This window comes from Myotis lucifugus, unplaced genomic scaffold (genome assembly GCF_000147115.1).
Source record: "Myotis lucifugus unplaced genomic scaffold, Myoluc2.0 scaffold_2, whole genome shotgun sequence".
Taxonomy (NCBI): Eukaryota; Metazoa; Chordata; class Mammalia; order Chiroptera; family Vespertilionidae; genus Myotis; species Myotis lucifugus.
Window position 1 is genome coordinate 28,062,172 of NW_005871050.1, and position 15,807 is coordinate 28,077,978.

The following is a 15,807-nucleotide window of genomic DNA, read 5'->3' on the forward strand; positions in this document are numbered from 1 at the left end:
CTGGCTTATTTCACTCAGTATAATAGCACCTTGAATGAAATAAACATAAACATTGAACTATGTACAAATTTATAAATATTAGATATAAATAATGATAAACAAAGGCATAAACCGTCTGGCTGGTGTGGCTCAGTGGTTGAGCATCGACCCATGAACCAGGAAGTTAGGGTTCAATTCTCGGTCAGGTTGCATGCCTGGGTTGCTGGCTCAATCCCCAGTAGGGGGCGTGCAGGAGGCAGCTGATCAATGTTTCTCTCTCATCAATGTTTTTATCTCTCTATCCTTCTCCCTTCCTCTGGCTCTAAAATAAATAAAAAAACATATTTTTTAAAAAGGCACAAAGCATTGTCAATGTGACTACTTTCAATACTGCTTGCCGCAAATGACAGAAGAGAATACATATACTATTCTGAGTATTGCTATCCTATCCAACATCATAAATTTTACCTAAGTTACATCGACTTTTCCAAAGCATGGCTAGAGGAAACTCTCCACCCACTTCTTGCCTTCCTTTCATCCTATCTAGATCTTCCTTAGAGCTTGACTTATATATTCAGGCCCTATTTAGCAGTGGTAATCTGACTCATTTACACATTTTATTTGTTTGAAAATTCTAAGAGAAGTTAAATCACATAACAGGCAGGCAATGGGAATAAAACAATTTGCTGGATCTGACATTTTACTATCCACATGAGGTAGTAGGGCTTTAAAAACAGGCATTTAGAGTTTCACATAAATATTATATGGCCCAACAACTTTGGAACTCTTTCCACTGAACGCAAATGAAAGAGTAAGAATTTCCAAGGCAGGATTGCAAACAAGTGCTTCAGTCCATTAACCACAAAAACGAACGCTGGCACAAAATCTGATACTGGATTAAATATTTATGGCCTTCAGTCTAAATGTTTAGTTCAGGTATTTGATCATTCCTTCTGACTTCATGGTACACTGAAGTTCCTTTTTTAGGAACTGTTAGTCTGGTTTTTTGTTGTTGTTGTTGTTTATTTTAATTTTGGGGTTGTTTTTTTTTGGTTTTTTTTAACCAGGCTTAGAATTAGTCCTGTGTTAAGGGCTTGATGGCAATTTGTAGTGGCCAGTGCCAAACTTTTTTTCTTTAGAGTATTGAGCGTGCAAACATATACTACTGTTCTCCACAAAGATCTCCCACCCACAGAGATCTACTCAGACACCTCCACCCATACCTACACAGAAACACACCAAACCTTCCCATTGCTATACACATAAATAGGCAAATAAGCACAAATGCTAATTATAGCACACCTACACAGGTACTCACATACTTAAAAGAAGAGGTGGAAAAAATCATGGCAAAGATATGTAGTGTGTAATGTGTTACTGAAAGAGGAAATAGAGTGCTGCTTCCCTGGATGTACTATTGGTGTAGTGGGCAATAGGCCGATTACCCCAGAACTGGCCAGACACAAGCAGATTTATACAACAGATGAAATAGGTTCCAGTGAGAGCTTGCAGGTGAGTAGGTTATTCCTCATGACAACTTGAAGTTAACTCACTTTTCATATAAGAAAAGTGACCCATTTTACTAGTGAACTTGCCTCCCACATAACAGTGTATAAAGACACAAAGTTGTGTAAGGGATTATTTCCCAGATCCCTTACCTTGAGTTTCTCAAATCGATCATTCAGGGACGCAACCTGATGGTCTCGGTGACGCCCCACTAGTTTGCATAAGGCACAGATCAATTGGTCATCAGATACACAATACATGTTCACTTTCTCATTCTCATGGTCCAGGCAGGTGATCCCTCGAAGATGTGTGTCTGGCACTGGTTCCACCAGGCGGTGGCTGGTGAAAGGCTTCTTGTTGGGGTGCGTGGCCCTCAGGCAACGATCACAGTAGGAGACCTCACAGGTGATGCATGTCTTCACTGCATCTCTTGGTGGGTCCTGTTCACAGAATTGGCAAGCAATTCTCTCACTAGACATGGTGGTACTGGGCCTATAAGTCCTCTCCCGGCGGCTCTCACTTGGGGAATTGGGCCCACTGACTGAAGCCTTCTGAAAGCGGTCAATAATGTTCTGCAGAGTCACATTCCTCTTGAGGCCATCCAGGCCCCGGTGGTTGAGTGAGATAACATATCTGCACGTAGGACACTGGAAAGCAGTAATGGGTTCAATGGATTCACCAGAGCTGCAGCTGGAGACCAAGATGCGGTGGGCACAGCTGAAGCAGAGACTATGAGCACAAGGGAGCAAAAGGGGATCTTCAAACAACTCTAGGCAGATTGGGCAGGTCAATTCAGACTCCAGGGTTTCCATCTTTATTGAAAATAATCCTGCTGAGGCATTAAGAACCACAGAGGCTGGGCTTTCACCTGCAAGGAATACAAAGCAAGAGTCATTAAGCATTTCCAAAGGAAAAGTGAATGTAGTATAATTCTTCACTAACCAATGGAGACTTTACATACTGGATTCCCCAGGGATGCTGGAGTAATAGGAAAATGATTCAGGAATTAATCAGAAAGCTTTTCTCCCCCTTCAAACCTTGTTTTTGACAAATGCTTCAGTTTATTTTCCTGCACTAATAAATAGAATTAGTGGCTACCTCTGAATCCTGGTTTACTGATTAACATTAGTATGCAGGCTCACAACACTGGCATATATCATTCTCTCACATATTCTCCACTGACATTTCTTGTCCTCCATGACTATGACGAACCTGAAAAATTCTCAATCTCCATTTTCCAATATTGTTCTCCATTCTACTTCAAGGTAAAATATAGAGGCTGCTCCTATTTCACATGTAGTGGAAGGAGAACAAGGCCATATTTCAAACTAATTCACTAGTTCTTGAAATGATTTCATTCTAAGAGCTTACATAAAAAGAAGAGAGAGCTTTAGAAAAATGTAGTTCTTGATTGCAGGATAATAAGTTTTTAAGAGTGTGGATCTGAATTACTTCCTACAAACACATATGGAAATTTCTGTTTTGTCCCATTTCTAGTATACTGAGGTACCAGAGCCAAAATATGATAGTTTTCATTTTCACTTTCTTCCTTCACCTTCAGAAAAGTCTTCATTTCATCAAACTAAATGATCAATGATTTCAACTTACTCAGCAATAGTTGCAGATCAATAATGAAGACATATTACCTTGTGGCTTCAGTTGGTTTTTAACACCTGCTGAACTGAACTAGCACAAGTCTGCTATGAAGCTCACCTCCCCATGTGTCTTTTCATACTTCCTAAAATATAACAAGATGCAAATCAAGATCTAGATATAAATTAGCAAAGTGTGGAGCAAGGAATTTTCAGATCTGGTAATCTTAATTTTAGTGTGCATCAGATAAAAAAGTCACCCAACTAAGAAGAAACTAAGCTCTTGGTCAATCTATCTCTTCTTTCACAGGCACTTCTGAGCTGAACATATAGATACTTGTTGCCATAGTTTTTCCATTAATTAAAATCAACACATAAAAATATTCGAAGCTAGCCTTAACTAAGGAACAATGTAAAATATCTTATTGACTAAAAGTGTTAATCCTATTTATCCTTTTGCTTTTGAAAAACTTTTTGTTCATCATCTCACTACCATTGGAGACACTTATCAGGGCATGAGAATTTGATTCTGCCATTTACATTTGTTCAGATTTGGTCATCTATCAGAGATACCCACATAACCTTCTCACAGGATACTTAAATTCTGAGTACAAGTATACCTTCTGCAAAAGTACAATAGATGTATCCTTAAAAGCTGTTTCTAAATCAAACCTTTTAAGTACACTGAAATAACTATTTTGCAGAAATATATAGGCCATTGGTATAAAAGTGAAGAATCTTTTTGTAAAATGGTCACTCTCAGTTGGTTTGGTAAGTTTGTATAACCACTTTTAAAAAAATGAGACTTGTGGTATTCTTATTTTACAATTTACAAGTGCTTGAAAATTGTTGGCTAGTATTCTGTAACATAACATCTATCAGCATCCACATATAGAGATAAAGTAAAACAATTAAAATGTACATATATCATAGAATCTTAGAATTGGAAGACACTTTGGAAATGATAGATTCCAACTTCCATTCAAGGCAGGAGTATTGTTTATGATAGCTTCACTGCTCAATTCAACATATCCATAAGTGAGCTTGTTATTCTCCCCTCCCTGAAACACACACACACACACACACACACACACACACCTGTTCCTCTTCCAGTTTTTTTCTATCTGGTGAATATCACCATCTAAGCCTAGAAAACTAGAACTTCTCTCATTTACATGTTTATCACCTCAACCACCAGCAGCTTCCAGAATATTGTTTTCTTTCATTTACTTATCTGTGTCTCCAGCTAACTCTCCATGCTCCTTGAGGGCATCAACTATTTCACATTTTTATTCAAAGTATGGAGCTTCATACACACTAGGTATCAATCATTGTTAAATAAAGAATCCTTTAAAGTAGAAGTTAGAAAGGAACTAGCGTTTATAGAGCACCTCCTATATTCTGAGTCCTGTGTTAAGCACTTCACACACATTATTTCATGAAATTATATGAAGAAGCCTGTGAGGAATGTATTACTACTATATATGTATTACTAGAGGCCCGGTGCACAAATGCGTGCACCAGTGGGGTCCCTCAGCCTGGCCTGCGGGATCGGGCCGAAACTGGCTCTCCAACATCCCTCAAGGGGTCCTGGATTGTGAGAGGGTGCACGCCAGGCCAAGGGACCCCAATGGTGCACAAAATGGGCTGGGGAGAGACATGGGAGGTTGGCCAGCTAGGGAGAGACTGCAGGAGGGCTCTAGGGCATGTCCGGCCCATCTTGCTCAGTCCCCATCAGCCGGACCCCAGCAGCAAGCTAACCTACCAGTCAGAGCATCTGCCCCCCTGGTGGTCAGTGCACACCACAGCAACTGGTCGACCCGTCGACTATCTGCCCCTTGGTGGTCAGTGCACATCATAGAGAGCCGTTGAGCAGCCTTAGAATATCATTAGCATATTATGCTTTGATTGGTTGAACAGCCAACCGGTCAACTGGACACTTAGCATATTAGGCTTTTATTATATAGGATAGTTAGGAATTTGGGGCTCAGCATTGTTAAGTAAATCAACTAAGAACATACATACACAGAGTACTGTGTCACCATGCCTGTGCTCTTTTCCCTACACCTCTATTTCAATCATCTCACCTCCTTCATTGAACTTTATCTTGACTATTTACAAGAGGATTTCTAAACAGCATATTTCCGCTTCTATTTTTGTCTCTGTGTCCCTCTGAGTTTCTCTGAATCTGCCTCTCATTCCAAGTCTCTTCCAAAATTGTATCTCTTTCTTCTAGGCCTATCCCCATCTCACACTGCATTTCAATTACTGTCTCTTCCAGAACTGCATGTCTGCATTCCTTAAAATCTGTGTTGGAAGCTACCTGGGAGGATCAAGTACAGCCTCTCACCAAAATGACAATTGGACAGGAGCATTTCTGAAAGACATGTCTATGTACTGAAAACTATATAAAACAAATACCACAAGTATTCTAAGTCTTAGAATGGTGTTGTATAAATTCTGTACTGAGGAAAAGCTCATTGAATTTTCCTAGAATCCTAAAAATTGTTCCCATGTAAGTGTGACACTTGAACATCACCATGAAATTAAGCTTGGGAAAGTATGGTATGGGTCAGGATTGCCTTAGATAAGATCAAAATAAGATTTTAAACCAGGGATTGCTGAATTTTCTAGAACTGTTTGAAGAATGTAATGTGTATGTCATATTGCCCAGGGTCATACTTGTTTGAAAGTAGCAAAACTAAGATTCAGACCCAGAATACAACGGAGAGTTCAGAAATAAACTCATAGCCCTAACTGGTTTGGCTCAGTGGATAGAGCGCTGGCCTGAGGACTAAAGGGTCCCAGGTTCGATTCCGGTCAAGGGCATGTACCTTGGTTGCGGGCATATCCCCAGTAGGGAGTGTGCTGGAGGCAGCTGATCAATGTTTCTCTCATTGATGCTTCTAACTCTCTATCCCTCTCCCTTCCTCTCTGTAAAAAATCAATAAAATATATTTTTTTAAAAGGAAAGAAACTCATATATTTATGGTCAATTGACTTTTGACAAGAGTTCTAAAACCATTCAATGGGGAAAATAATAATCTTTTTTAAAAAATGATGCTGGGACAAATAGATATCCACATGCAAAAGAATAAAGTTGGAGGCCTACCTCACACCATACATAAAAGGTAATTCAAAATAGATAAAAAATCTAAATATAATTGCAGAAACTATAAAACTCTTGGAAGGAAACTTAGGTATAAATCTTCATGAACTTAGGTTAGGCAAGGGTTTCTTAGATGACACCAACTGCACAAACAACTAAAGGGAAAAAAAGATAAATCAGACTTCAAAATTAAAGATTTCTGTGCTACAAATGATACCATCAGGTAAGTTAAAAGACAACTCACATAATGAGAAAAAAGCATTTGCAGCTCATATATGTAATGTGGGTCTAGTATCTAGAAATATACATAACTCTTACAACTCAACAATAAAAAGACAAAAAAATTAAAATGGACAAGGATTTGAATAGACATTCCTTAAAACAAGATATAAAAATGATCAATAGGGATATGAAAAGATACTAAACATCATTAGCCATTAGGGAAATACAAATCAAAACCACATTGAGATACCACTTCATACTCACTAAGATAGCTATTATACTACTTCACACCCACTAGGATAGCTATAAGTTTTAAAATATAGCAAACGTCAACCAGGATGTGGGGAAAATGGAACCCTCATACATTGTTGATGAGAATGTAAAATGATCCAGCTGCTTTGACAAATAGTTTGGCAGTTCCTCAACAGGTTAAATGTAAAGTTACCATATGATCCAGAAAAATTGAAGACATACTCAAAAACTGGTACACAATGTTCACTGCAGCATCTATAATAATAAAAGCATAATATGCTAATTAGACCAGACAGCTGAACGACCTTCCAGATGTCTTTCTGGATGAAGCTGGGGCTGCAAGGGCTGAGCCCCTTGTATGAATTTCATGCATCGGGCCTCTAGTTATTTATAATATCCAAATGATGGAAACAACCCAAATATCCATCAAGTGATGAATGGATAAACAAATGTGGTATATCATATAATAAAATAGTATTCAGCAAGGAAAAGGAATGAAGTATTGATATGTGCTACTAAATGGATGAATTTTGAGAACATTATTCTAACTGAAAGAATCCAGTCACAAAGGGCCTCAAATTGTATGATTCCATTCATATGAGATATCCAGAATAGGCAAATCCATAGGAACAGAAAATAGATTAGTGGTTGCCAAAGGCTGGGGGGATGGTGAGATAGAGTTACTGATAATTGGTATGAGGTTTCTTTTGGGGATGATGAAAATGTTCAGAAATTAGTGGTGATAGTTGCATAACTTTGTGAATATACTAAAGACCAATGAATTGTACACATTAAAATGGTGAATATTATGATAGTGAATTATATCTCAATTTTTAAAAGTTTCAAACACAAGTCTGACCCAGAGTATGAACAGTTAACCACTATAATATACTGTCAACTATGTAATTATGTAGTATTTCTAAACTCTCTTGGATTGCTTTCTCCTTTTAATTGTTTTTCTAGGTAAGTGATTCCCTGTCTAGGTTTTGCAATATCCTGGGATATCTTTAATGATCAAAGGGTGTTATAAAATTCTCAGTTCCCAATTGTATTAATTTAAAGAATATAAAACTCCTAAAAAATTTGACTCCTATATCACAAAATACTTTTAGGAAGTATGGGGGTATGGTATGACAAAAATAAAACAGTAGCAGAGTGTTGCAACTTTAAAAATTTGCGAATCACCAACCTATGCAGAATTAGAGTTTGCTAAGAATAAAGACAGGATGTGAACCTGATAGATGCGATGCAATGATAGGTAATCATGGTAATCATGAAGCATTTTCCAGAAAACACAATGGTTTGTCATAAAAATGCATTGATAAAATGTCTGAGAGAGCAGAACAATTGCCATGATAAAAAACAAATGTCCACGTCCACATACACTTATTTGTTGCCCTCCATATAATTTAGTTGATTCTGGTCATTAAATAAGTATGTTCATGTATTTGCCCTTGCTCTATTATAAAATTGTTTATCCATGGCTTATCTTCACCCTGAAAAAAAACAAACGTTGATGAGAATAAACTATAAGAAGGTATAAAGCTGCGTGAGTAGGTAGAAATAGAAAAGAGGAGTTTAAAAGCAGGTGATTGAGATAAAAATAATACATTCTACATTACAAAATGAAAAGACTGATTTCAGCATCACCCTTCAAATCCAGCATTTACTAGTAGTTAACTCTGATCAGAAAGAGAACTCGTGATCTACAGAGCATGGCTCTAGGCTTTCACTACCTCCCTGAGGAGCCATGGTTTACCCTTCTTCAGAGAAAAGCCATGAATATGAAACCAAGCCTGACCTCTGGGCTGTAGAATGAGGACTGAGCTGAGTTGTAGGATTTGTTTAAAAAACAAATTAATATAGCCCTTGCCGGTCTTTCTCAGTGATTACAGCGTAGACCTGCAGACTGAAGGGTCTCGGGTTCAATTCGGTCAAAGGCATTTACCTGGTTGCCTGGTTGGGCACAGTGGGAGGCAACCAGTCAATGTGTCTCTATCACATTGATGTTTCTATCTATGTGTCTCTCCCCCTCCCTTCCACTCTCTCTAAAAATCAATGGGAAAAAATATCCTCAGGTGAGGATTAACAAAAAATATACACACAAATTGATATAAAATAAAGATTCTTTAGGATATTAACATTAATGTCCTATGAACTCTTCCTTAAGTACATCTACACAATTGAATACTACGCTGCAGTAAAAAAAGAAGGAATTCTTACCATTTGCAACAGCATGGATGGAACTGGAGAGCATTATGCTAAGCGAAATAAGCCAGTCAGAGAAAGATAAATATCACATGATCTCACTCATTTATGGAATATAATGAACAACATAAAGTGATGAACAAAAACAGATCCAGAGACAGAGAAGCATTGATCAGACCGTCAAACCTCAGAGGGAAGGTAGGGAAGGGTGGGGGTAAGGGGGAGAGATCAACCAAAGGACTTGTATGCGGGCATATAAGCCTAACCAATGGACACAGACACCAGAGGGGTGAGGGCATGAGTGGGGGGTGGGGGGCAATGAGGGGTAAGGACACATATGTAATACCTTAATCAATAAAGAAAAACAAACAAAAATACAAAAGAAAAAAAAACGCTAGAAACTGTCTCCTTGTCTTGGGGAATGAGCAAATAACATCAGGCTTAGTCTGATGTTTCCTTAACTGTAAAATATCATTAAAGTTGGGCTAGAATCACCAGATGATCTCTTTAAGATGCTTTCCAGGTCTGACATCCTTTTATTACAGAGATCTTGCTATCTGTATCACATAGAAAAGACACCTTGGATTATTGAAAACTGGCCCCTCAAAACACAACTCTTATTTATTAGTGTGACTAGAAAGGCTGACAAACAATGGACATCATCATGAAAGGAACTGAAATAAACAAAATGCATTTTTTTTTTTTTTTGCTAAAGCCAAGGTGATGAAGGGCAGTGGCTGGCTTTGTCTGCTGTATGTACCTCAAGAAACATATAATGGGTGTTCCAGAAGACAAATAAAGGGGAGGGGAGTTACATAGGAGTATAAATGAGTGAGAACACCTTTTGGAACTGAAAAAGAAGACAAAATCCTAGAATACTATTAACAGGGGGAAAAAACTCTCGAAACTCAAACAAGATCATTTGGGAACATAAAAGGCAACCAATATATAGAATTTTCATCCTAAAAGGATAAAGACTGAAAATAGAAACCCCTCAAAAAGAGGCTAGATGGTTAGTAAGCATAAATAACAGTAAGAATCATCTTACATCTGTATACCATTTTATACTTTTCAAATAGTTCCAAAGCGATTATCTCATTTGATCCTCATAATAAAGCCTGGTTGTAGTACTGACTCTAAGCTGAATTAGCTGAGTGATTCTAGGTAAGACATTTAAACTATTTGGGCCATAGCCTCCTCACCTGTCAAATTACAACTACCTGCCCTACCCATTTCACAAGCTCTTATGAGGATCAGATGAGAATAAAATAATTAATTTGCTTAAAAAATATAGATAGTCTCATCATACATTCACAGATGACAGATATGAAATGCATTATTAAGAAAAACAGTAATTTTTATTATTTGGAAAAACAAATTTCATTACCATTTAGAATAAATATAAATGTCCTACCATTTATTTTATTTTATTTTCTTTTTTATTGAATTTACTACAGGCCTGGTGCATGAAATTTGTGCACGGGTAGGGTCTCTAGACCTGGCCAGCGATCAGGACCAATCTGTGGGGCAACCAGTGGGGTGATCAGAGGGCCCCCACTGGCACCTGCCTTGACCAGTCTGGTGCCACCCGCTCACTGACCCTGCCCCCTGCCATCGCCACCAGTTGCCTCCCTCTGCAGGGCGATGGGGGGGGGGGGATGGCCTGCTGGCACCGGCCTTGGCTGGCCTGGGGCCTGCGGGCTGGGGGCAGCTCCTGTGTTGAGCGTCTGCCCCCTAGTGGTCAGTGCGTGTCATAGCCACCGGTCATTCTGCCATTTGGTCAATTTGCATATTAGGCTTTTATTATATAGAATTGGGGTGACATTGGTTAATATAATTATGTAGGTTTCAGATGCACAATTCTATAATATATAATCTGTATATTGTATTAGGTGTTCACCACTCCAAGCCAAGTCTCCTTTGAAAATTCATCCCAAACACATAGTTGACATGTAGAGGACATTACACTCCACCACAAGTTTTCTGGAGGACTATGCATCTGATTGTGATATTCATTATATTCATATGTCTCTCCTGTGAGACTTGAGTTCCCTAAGGCAGGAACTGTCTCTCTTCTTTTCTCTTAAGCTTTTATCACGCTCAGAGAGAGCTCAGGACTGGAAGTTGATTACCAACTGACAGAGAATGCCAGAGTCACTTCCCGTCTAATAGGTTATTAAAGCCTACTTAATATTTTATAGTGTGTGGATTCAATATTTTCTTTACAATAATTAGCTCATAAATCCAATCATTGGTTATTTTATATAATATAGTCATCAAAGACGTTAAAATGAATATCACAATAGCAGAACTAAAAGTCCTAAATCTGCTACAACTGCAAAAGATATAATCTGAATAACCAAGAAACGGATTTGCCAAGGTTACACATAATTCAGGAATCCTAAGTACAATTCATAATACCTTTATCTTAATGCAGATCGCACTGGCAATTGCAAGGTTCAAGAACAAATGGAGAATAAATTTAATTTAACTACTGCTACTAGTACAGCTTACCATCTATTCTAGGGCTGTTTTCCCAATCTCTGTTATCCAATGAAATATCTGTAAATATTTAAATGTGCAGTGGCACACCTGAATGGACAGGCACCTCTACTTCCACAGAATAAAATTGGCAATATATGTATATAGGGCATGCTATTGAATGTTAGGCTGAGAGGACCCCAAGTTCAGTACAGAAACAAGGGACAGAGAACAAAAGCCTATTTGAAATGAAACTTCTACTCCCCTAGGAACCACATGAATCCTAGCAACACTGAACAAAGGGCTATAGACAAAAGAATCGAGGATTCTGGACCATAAACCATTTTTTCTATCTCTGGGCTGTATACATTCAGATATTTCACTGTCCTGCATTAGCATTATCTTCCATGCCCACACATTAACCCAGCAAATTGTAAATAATGGTATTTTCTGTTACAGGAGGATTTTACATTGTATAATGAGTTTGTTATCTGATCATTTGGTCTCTGTAAGAGGAAGATCCAGAGACTGGGGACACTGTTCTGTTCATCAACTATAGGAGTCTGACCTGCAGGAAAGAGGCTGAGACAAAGCCCAAGGTCAGGTAGTCAGAGCTCTGCAGAGACAGGAACCCAAGTAGGACAAGCCTTACTAAGGTTATTTCACTAACCCATTTAGGTTGAACCAACACCTTAGTGTGCATTCAGGTAAACCCCACATGGAGAAGGGAGTGGTGGGATGTTGGCACATTATTCAAAATCCCTCCACCTTCCATATTTTAAACATATGGTAGTTTTAGAAGCTTATAGGATTTCTAAGGAAAATGAAGAAGCTGGGAGATTGACTTTTGAAAAGATGATGTCTGCCTATGGCCATGGAGAATGGGAAGATGAAAAACGACTAACAGTAGAAAGAGCCACAGACCTCCAGTGCTCACAGAAGACATTCAACAGACTTTTACTTCAAGAAAAATTAAGAAAGAAATATATATTGATTCTTGGGAAAGAGAAAAAATAAAAAGCGGACTAGCAGCCTGCACAGGGGGATAACTGGATATAAATGTCTAGTCTCAGGGGGTAGAGGGTGAGAAGAGGTAGAGGAGAGTATAGGTGGGATAAATGGTGATGGATGGAGACTTGATTTAGGGTGAAGAAAATACCATACAGTGTACAGATGATGTGTTGTAGAATTGTGCACCTGAAACCTGTATAATTTTGTTAACTAGTGTCACTCCAATAAGTTCAATAAAAAGAAAAAAATAAAGATATTCAACAAGTTGAAAAAAAAAAGGTAGATACTATTATTATTTATAGATGAGGAATCTGAGGCTCAGAGAAGTTAAGGAATTTGCCCAAGGCCTCATAGCTAATAGGGAAACTTGTTAGCATTATTCAATACAATGGCTGAGAAACACTTTTCTAGTCTTTTCTCCACCTTGCTCAGTGATTAATTCAATGCTTTTTGGGAGACTGGAAATACAGATCTTAGTGCAATAACGCCTTGGTCCCAAACTTTTAATCATCAAAAAGTGAAAAACTGTGAGCTTTCCTGATATATCATATGTCCAGTATCAATATGTTACATGTCATATTTTGATGATGCAAGGCTCTAAGTCAAGATATTCAGCTTAAGTAAGGAGTTATTTTGCAAACACACTGCCTTATATTCTCCTTTGCAGAGAAGACAAAATCTTAGTGCTAAATGGAAATGCAGCACCACTGGCCTCCACTAGCACCCAAATCCCATTGCCTAATAGCTAGGGAGTTACCAAAATCCATAAAGACTGAGTGACAGACACACCTGAGGCCAAGCAGGTACCTCTTAGAAAAGCCATTTGAGACACATTCTGTGACTCAGCCCTGTCTTTACCTGCTTTTTAAGGAGCTGTGTCCCAGTTGGAAAAGAGAGAACCTGAGTGCCAAGGAATATAGTAAAAAAAGACATTCTCACCTCTTCACCAAGCCAATGAGGTTTGGTGAATGGTAAAGACATACTCCTCCAGCAGTTTCCTTCTCAACTGTCATGGTGTCAGCAGATTTTATGGGAGGAGAGAGGAGGGATTGGATAGGCTGACTACCCAGAGCAATTTTTAGATGCAATTATGAGACTCCACTGGCACTGCTTTAGAATCTGCAAGTTGGAGCAGGTTGTCCTGCACTTAAAGAGAAGGGATTAACTAAACCAACTTCATCTAAATCAGTTTGCACTGTTCAGATGATACGTTTGTATAGCAATCAAGTCACTCTGATTTGTGGCAGTACTTCCCAGGGGGTGGCCATGCAAGGCACAACATGCAAGATGAGAAGTCTAGTAGTCAGGAAAGTAAACCAGAGAAACAATTGCCCCTTCATGTCCCTAGCCTCTACCCTACCCCTCACAGCCCCTCCCTGTCCTGATCCTGGAGCTGCAAGTAAAGAGGTAGGCCTCAAACAAGCAGGAGGCCAAAATACTAGGCCAAGGCTGGGGCCTCGGCCCAGTCAGCAGAGGTCTCTTCACATTGTAGGCACTTAATAAATTTATTGACTCAACTCTACTAGATCCTAATCATGCTTATATAGCCATACCTAAAATTATTTATGCAACTTTTCAGAAATTAACTAACTGCCCCCATAAAGGCAAAAAAAAAAAAAAAATGGGTGGGGTTATGTTTTCAGATCAGCCTGACTCAGATTGTTAGGTTGCAGTACATTAGATATGATTTAAGCCTCTACTTAAAATAATCACCATTACTCTGTATATCTAGTTTTATGTATGTTTCATTCAGTTGTTTGTGCATTAGGGGGGAAAAACAGACTTAGGGCCGAAGTATGGTGATAGATTTGTCTCCAGGGGGGCTAATAATGGCAAGTTAAGGTTTCCAGAAACTAGGGTTCCTACTTATACCCAGTCAATCTATTATACCAATAAAAAGGCAAATGAAGCACTTTCTTTGAAAAGTGTAATGCTGAGGTTGTATAGAGCCCTTCCATCTTCCAAAGGCCAAGAGAAAGCTCACAATACCTAATAGACAATATTATGCCTTTCATACAACTGCATCAACTATGAAAGAAAGGTCAGAAGAATGTCCTAAGGCCATAGAGATAATGCAATATCAGATTTGGGATGAACTCTCTGATCATCTGGGCCCCTAGACCCATATTTCAACCACATAAATCTAGTTATAAGGAACAATCAGAAAAATATAATTCACATTATATATCTACTAGTACATTAACTTAATTGATTGGGCAGGAATATATAAAAATATTAGACTGGTTCCCCCTCAGGGCATGATGAGTGGAGAGGGTTGGAAGGATGTGAGGGTTAGGGGTAGAGTGGGAAGTAGGGAAGAGACTCTCTCTCTTCAGCATTTCCCTTCTATTGGAACATGACCAGATAACTGATTAGAGTACTGGGAGGCAAAAGGATGGGGTTAAAGGTAGCCCTTATGGCCCAACCTGGGAATCAGAGGAATCAACTCTCCCGCAGTATTTGTCTATTTACATAGGCTCTAATATATTCTTTTATAAGGGTTCCTCCTCAGAGACACACAACCATCACTCAACACATTCCCCACACTCAGAAATCCTGAAAAAGGCAAACTGGTTGAGGAGCAAGAGACTGCATAGCTGGGAAGCTGGGAGTACACAGGTTGGAAGGGTGTGTGGGATGGGTAGGTTCTGGTGGGAGATTTAGGTAGGCAGGTAGATGTGTGATAAGGTGGAAGAAGGAAGATGTGTGATAAGAAGGAAGGTGAGTGTGAAGGTGGGTTGGGGAGTGTGAGAGAGCAACAGTGAAGAACACAAGGACCCCAGGATTCCAAATTACTGCTCTGAGGAAAACCTCCAAGAAATAATGTGCTACACACAAAGTGCTAAGTAACCTAAACCTTATCATCACCAAAAACGTTTTTGTAAATCTTACTCCACAGTTATTTACTTAATTCTTACAAGCCAGAAATGGAAAAACACCATCTCTCCCAGAGTCAGTCACAGTCTGTCGAGTGTACATATGTAAGTTTCCCCTCTCCCCCGCTGAGCTGGTCTCAGAGCTAGGCCAGAAATAAGGAACCGCCCAGAGACTTGAGGATCGCTCCCCTGGCAAAAAAAGAAATTAAGTTTCGCTGGGCCTCCTTGCCGGCAGGGTGTCCACGGCATCTCTGGCTGCCACAGCAGCACCCCCCCGGCAGACTGCCGGTCGAGGGGCGCCGCCGGGGCTGAGGAGGCTGCCGGCCACCGAAGCGTGGGAAGGCGCTCGTGGGAAGGAGCCGCTTCTACTGGCCGCGCCAGGCCCGGCCGGCTTGCGCGGGAGGGCCTCCGGACCCGCCCCCGCCCCGCACCCGGGAGGAGCAAACTCCGTTCCAGGAGGGCAGCAGTGACTAGCACCCCGGGCCCCAACCAGCCGCAAAGGGATACCAGAGCTGGGCCCGGGCCCCTTGCCGCCGCCTCGAGCCTCGCGGGCCCCATCGCCCTGCCCCGC

The 15,807-nt window shown here is 39.8% G+C and overlaps 1 protein-coding gene across 5 annotated transcripts in view; it reads right to left on the reverse strand.

Annotated features, from left to right (window-relative positions):
* MID2 (midline 2) overlaps positions 1 to 15,807 on the reverse strand; it is a 109,827-nt gene that overhangs the window by 93,174 nt on the left and 846 nt on the right. For 4 of the 5 annotated variants that reach the window (XM_023758752.1, XM_006082257.3, XM_023758745.1 and 1 more), the window contains exon 2: positions 1,638 to 2,353. In XM_023758752.1, the coding sequence (XP_023614520.1) occupies positions 1,638 to 2,297 (660 nt within the window). In that variant the 5' untranslated portion in view covers positions 2,298 to 2,353. Of the gene's footprint in view, positions 1 to 1,637; positions 2,354 to 3,131; positions 3,151 to 15,807 lie in introns of those variants that run through there. The other variant, XM_006082255.3, reaches the window with a different exon arrangement.